Source organism: Thermobia domestica, chromosome 9 (genome assembly GCF_964235325.1).
Source record: "Thermobia domestica chromosome 9, izTheDome1.hap1.1, whole genome shotgun sequence".
Classification (NCBI taxonomy): domain Eukaryota; kingdom Metazoa; phylum Arthropoda; class Insecta; order Zygentoma; family Lepismatidae; genus Thermobia; species Thermobia domestica.
Genome location: NC_137462.1, coordinates 85,974,812 through 85,980,838, shown reverse-complemented (window position 1 = coordinate 85,980,838; position 6,027 = coordinate 85,974,812). Strand labels below are relative to the sequence as shown.

General features: G+C 37.7%; 1 protein-coding gene across 1 annotated transcript in view; it reads left to right on the top strand.

Annotated features, from left to right (window-relative positions):
• The window catches only part of LOC145660920 (endoglucanase E-4-like), a 47,463-nt gene extending 41,565 nt beyond the window's left edge, over nucleotides 1–5,898 (top strand). The window contains exon 9 of the mRNA XM_081726355.1: nucleotides 5,673–5,898. Within this exon, the coding sequence (XP_081582481.1) occupies nucleotides 5,673–5,898 (226 nt within the window). The remainder of the gene's footprint in view (nucleotides 1–5,672) is intronic.
• The last annotated feature ends 129 nt before the right edge of the window (nucleotides 5,899–6,027 follow it).

The following is a 6,027-nucleotide window of genomic DNA, read 5'->3' as shown; positions in this document are numbered from 1 at the left end:
CACATTCTTTTCACTTCTAGCAATTCTATCGTCAGTTTTCATATTCATTCTTACGTATAGTCATTATACAGGGGTTAGGACAAAAAAATATCTAAAACGTTTACAAAAGTGTGAAAATCATACCTAGTATGGGGTGGGGCCTCTTTTTGCGTCCAAAATAGCTTGGATCCGACATGGAACGGACGTATACAGCTCCTGAGTCGTGGTGTGTGGAATTTTGTACCATTGTTCCTCCAAAACATGCACCAGTTCCTTAAGGGACACTGATGGAGGGTAATGAGACCGAACGCGCCTTTCTAACTCAGACCACAATGGCTCAATGATGTTCAGATCTGGTGATTGTGGGACCCAGGAGAGGTGTGATAGCTCCTGGTCATGCTCCTTAAACCATAATTTCACCGTTTTTGCAGAGTGACAGGGTGCCAAATCATCTTGGTAGATGCCATCACAATAGGAACAATATTTGGACCAAAAGTAGAACCTGATCCCCCCAAAATGACCTCATATGCCTTAGCATTCATCATTTCATGCAAGGCTATGATGGGACCCATAGGCGCCGACTTTGGGGGGGCAAGACACTTTTGGCCCCCCAATATTTATAGATGGGGTCCTCGCCCGTCCAATATAATCCAGTCGAGGAAGAATTAACAAAGAGGAGCAAGAATTTCTGTCGTAGATTTCGTCGTGCTTTTAATTCAATATAGGAAGAACCTTTTTAATCGATAGAAAACGCCATTTTCAAAACTGTGTAGAATGGAGCACTGAAGCTTCAACCAACACTCTGGCAGCACTAAAACTGGAAATTTTGGGTAAAAAAAAGTTTTTTTTACCGTTTTTCCCCGAGCTTGAAAAAAAACGGAAAAATTGGAAAAAATTGAAATTTTCGAATATTTTATTACATTATGCTTTTAAAATGAAAACTATTTTATATTTACTAGTTTACAGTTAAGATCATTGAGTAGTTATGTTTCTTGTATTAGAATAGGGAAATTTTGTGGCAACAAATATATTTGTACCATTCCTTTGCACCGTGATAGAATGAAATCATGGCAACAAAAGATCCTAAAATATAATCCTAGTTAGAATAATTAATATAGATGTATTTAAATTATCTTAAGTAATCTTATAAAATTACCGTTTTATGGCAGGGAAGTGTTAAATAAGAGTGCCAGAATCATTCTAGTTAATACCAGCATGTTAAAATCAAATATATAGGGTGTTTCAAAAGAACACGGAACACCGACAACGTTTGGGAGGGGATTGCTAACACTAAGATAAGATAAAATGTATAGACCATCCTGGGTGCACAAATGCTTCCTTTCGGAGTTATAGGCCACCGAAAACATGAAAAAATGAACTTCGAAGCTCCATAGCTCCAAAAGTGTCGAACCTACCGTAGTCGGATCAAGACTTCACTTAGAAACTAACATGTGCCCTATCCAAAAATCTATGTTTCAGAATCCTAAGGTACTCACGAAGCAATTTTTATAGAGAGAGTTTGGCTACGGTCATATAATTTGAAGTACTCTCCAACTGCCTCTATAAAAATTGTTGCGGAAGTACCGCAGGATTCTGAAACATGGCTATTTGGATAGGGCACATACTAGTTTCTAAGTGAAGTCTTGACTCGACTACGGTAGATCCCATATTTTTGGAGCTATGGACCTTTAAAGTTCATTTTTTCACGTTTTCGGCATCCTGTAACTCCGAAAGGAAGCATTTGTGCACCCAGGATGGTTTATACTTTATTTTCTTATCTTGGTATCAGGAATCCCCTCCCAAACGTTGTCGGTGTTGTTTTGAATCACCCTGTATATTTTATGGAGATAATTATTGGCCTTGTGCTGTGTAAAATTTCCGGAAATTTTGAACCCATTAGAAAAAATCTTTTGTTCGGAAATATTGGCAAAACCCGGAAAATATAACTTAAAAACTATTTCTTCGCCTGATATTAATCTTATTTTCTGTAACGTGTCTGCAGCATATATGTATACAACGTATCTCACAACCAGGAAACAGTTTTTTAAAGTAACAGCTTTTACTTTTACTTTTTAGTTTTCTGATTTCTGATAAAAATCCCTCTGTATTATTTGTATTTATATTTTTTGAACAACTCAAAAAGAGAGATGATCTTATTTCATGAGAGAATGCGTTTCATTTTGGGTATAAAGAGCACCAAAACTGTCACCAATGACCTTAGGAACCCCCAAAACTATCAATTTGATACTAGTATCAGTCATTTTCAGTTACTTTTACATGTAATTTTCCCCTTTATGCGTAACTAATGGGGGCTTTATTTGGATTTAAACGCCATCGGAAGTGTCACTTTGCATCTCAGCCACCCCGAAAACTATGGATTCGACACTAATATCGGCCATTTTCAATCATTTTTCTATATCTCTACTTCCCCCTCCCCTAAGTTGCGGGCCTGAATTTTTATTTAAACAGCATCGGAAATGTTACTGTTCATCTCAGAAACCACGAAAACTATGGATTTGACACTAATATCGGTCATTTTTGATCATTTTAAGTATCTCCCTCCCCTTCCCCCAAGTTGCAGTGTTGAATTTGAATTTAAGCTTCATTGGAAATATCACTGTTCATCTCAGCAACTCCGAAAACGATGAGTTCGACACTAAGATCGCTAATTTTCAATATATATCCGCACTTCCTTCCTCCAAGTTGCACTTTCAAAGTGAAGTGGTAGAATCCATCCCAGGCCCGAACCATCATCTATGTCGAGATCAATCTGGCGGTTCAAGAGTTGTTAAGTTACAAATATAGTCACTTTCATTTTATATATGTAGATAATTTTTCGCATTAGAAAACGTATTTGTTTACATAGAATGTTTTGTACACAAAGTTTATATTAATGTCTGTATTTGAATATTAAATAATAGTAATTATGTTTTAGTGCATGAGTATTAGTGAAATTTGTCTACTTCTCTTTCTTTTAAGAAGGAATTTGCTTAAAATTAACAAAATTTCACCAGATCAAAGAGCACATTAAGAACTCAGTTTCATTCAAAAGCCTATTTGTTGCAACATAAACTCTTCATTATGGTAAATGTGTATGCAATTGTAAAAGTTCTGTAATTAATGCACAACCAGGAGTAAACGACTGATAAGTACATAAAGGAAATAAGTGCATACTATTAATTTTCAAGAATAATTACAAGTTTCATTTTCGAATGCTTCTTTTTTTTTTTTTTTTTTTAAATATTCACAATATTGAAATTTCAAATTTACATTTTTCACGAGTTTGAAAAATAACTGTTCCATTCCTAGTGAAACTAACTTAATACAAAGATTTTTGTTATTTTCCCAATTTTTCCGGAAAGCAACCGGCAAAAACGGTTTTTTACCAGCCGGTTCAAAATTTCCAGAAATTTTATAACACTAGGCAGAACAGATATGACAAGTGAAGATCAATGTGAGCGCAACTTGCAGTGAAGTTCCCAAATTTTGACCTTGAATTTGTCTTAAAGCCTTTAGGCAAATTTGCATTAAGTCGTGAATTTGGATGCAACGGAGCGAATGCAGCTTACGAAGAACTGGGGGGAGGGGGGATTTTCAAGCAGTTGATAGAAAACAGCTGAATATGATGATATATTTATTCATTGTTTTGGCCCCCCCAATATTTTCTTCAAGTCGGCGCCTATGATGGGACCTGCTGAAAACCACGATATCACTGCCCATACTGTAACATAACCACCCCCATGCTTTAGAGTTGAGAGCAGACAGTCTATATCATAGACCTGCGACGGTGTTCTCCATACGTAAACACAACCGGTTGTTGGAAACAAGGTGAAGGTCGATTCATCGGACCACATTACGTGTTTCCACTGCTCATGAGTCCACGTCTTATGATCTTTGTACCATTGGATATGCCTCTTTGCATTTACTGCTGTGACCAGGGGTTTGGCGATAGCGGTCCTGCCATGAATTTTCATTTTATGAAGTTCCCCTCGCACAGTTTTCGATTAAACCGGGTTATGTAGGCCGGAATTGAGTTCAGACGTAATTTTCATTGCAGTGGTATTCTTTTTAGCTGCTACAATCCGTTTCAATCCCCTGAGGTCCCTATCTGACAGGATTGTCTTTCAATCACTGTTGTGCTTTGCAGACGTTGTTTGCCAATAATTGTGTATGCCGTCGTGACATTGGACACAGTGGCTTTCGATACCCCCACAATGTTCGCCACTGTTGCCACTGAAGCTCCAACCAAACGGGCACCAACGATCATGCCTCTTTGGAAGTTTGTCAGGTTGCCCATTTTACCGCACCACTTTCACACCACGACACTCACAGATGAACTGGTTACTGATGAAGGAAGAGGAAGGTCCACATGACACATTGAAAACAAAAAACGATCGGCAACCGCAACACGTGTTGTACAGTGGAGGACCAAACTTACGTGTCCTGTATAAAGTGTTTTTAGATTTTTTAGGTCTACCCCCTGTAAGTAAATTGTATGTAGGTACAGGAAATTTAAACGCGAAATTTTTTAACGACAAATTTCTGTTAACGCCAATATTATGTTATATTACAATATAAATGTATTAGGTATTCCTAAGATAAACAGGAAGTAGGCCTAATTTATACACTGACCTGTTTTTCATTTCTCATGATTTTTAAAAAGCCGGAACCTGTTCCGTTTTCAGCTGAAAATTTTATGGTCACCATAGCTCTAAGGTCCTTCAATGTTTGGCTGCCTCTGTCACTGATGCTTGTCCGACCACTATTCGATGCTGTTTTCCCATGAGTTCTGAAGAGTGTCATTTTCTTGGAAACATACCTAACACACTGAATATCTTAGATGTACTTGTGCAAACTACTCTCATCCACAATTTTTCCTCGTTGGAATTCGGATTCCCCGAGATCTCCTATTTTTCATAATTACCGTCTACTCACTTCAACACATGGCTCTTTTTAAATCAATAAGTAAGAAAACTTCATACCCACTCCTCATACCTTCTTACAAGTCTTAAATTGGTGTCACTGGCCCAATAGAAGGCGTAACCTTCTGTTCCACGCCCATCTATTGATGGGAATGAAACTACATTTAAAAAATTCAAACCTAGATAGAGTAGCCACAGAAACTAAAATGAAATAATATGATTGCTCTTAAGCTAACTATTGGCTATAATATCAGAAACCAAGATAAGTAGGCTTCATTTTCTTTCTGATCTTTCAGCACTATTACAGACAAGTGAAGCGGATAAAAGCATGATGATGTCTAGGAATTCATGACGTCACGTGCGACTATTTCTTTCGGTGAAACATGGGTGTGTGGCATAGAGATTGGTTCTTTCTCAGTGCAGATAATCAAAACGAATTTCCACAGCACTTGTAGGACGATGCTTGTTTGCATGTATTTTTGTCTGTAACCCAGGCCTGCATGCACGGGGGCCTGGGCCCCAAAATTTTTACTGGCCCACCTAAAACTTTTACGGTAGGCTTGCAAATGAACTATACGGTAATATGGTTGGATCGGCCCCCTCTACATTTTTGGGCTGGATACTAGACTTCTGTGACCTACGCAAGAACTAATTTTTCACATGAGTATTTACTTATTTTAGCAAAGCTAAATGATGTCTCGTGACTCTCCTTTATTCTCTCTCTTTCTGTATATTACATACACAGCATAATATATTTTTGTTTTCTTACAGTTCTTGTCCAGATATGCCTGCACCGTGTAGCTGGGATGCGTTTAATAAGGATGCACCTAATCCACAAATACTGTATGGTGCTTTGGTTGGAGGCCCGGACGACAACGATAATTTTAAGGACGATAGAAGTGATTATATTCAGAATGAAGTAGCATTGGACTACAATGCTGGCTTCCAGGGTGCTTTGGCTGAATTAATACAACTTCGAGTTAGACGAGTTTACTAGTATCTGCAGTAATGTTGTATCTTTTAATAATAGACTTTTTGCTGTCACTATAATACCGACTCACTGCAGTGAAAGTAAGCTGTACAAAAATCTTTTAGTAACTAAACTATCTCCCAATGTTAGGAGGTA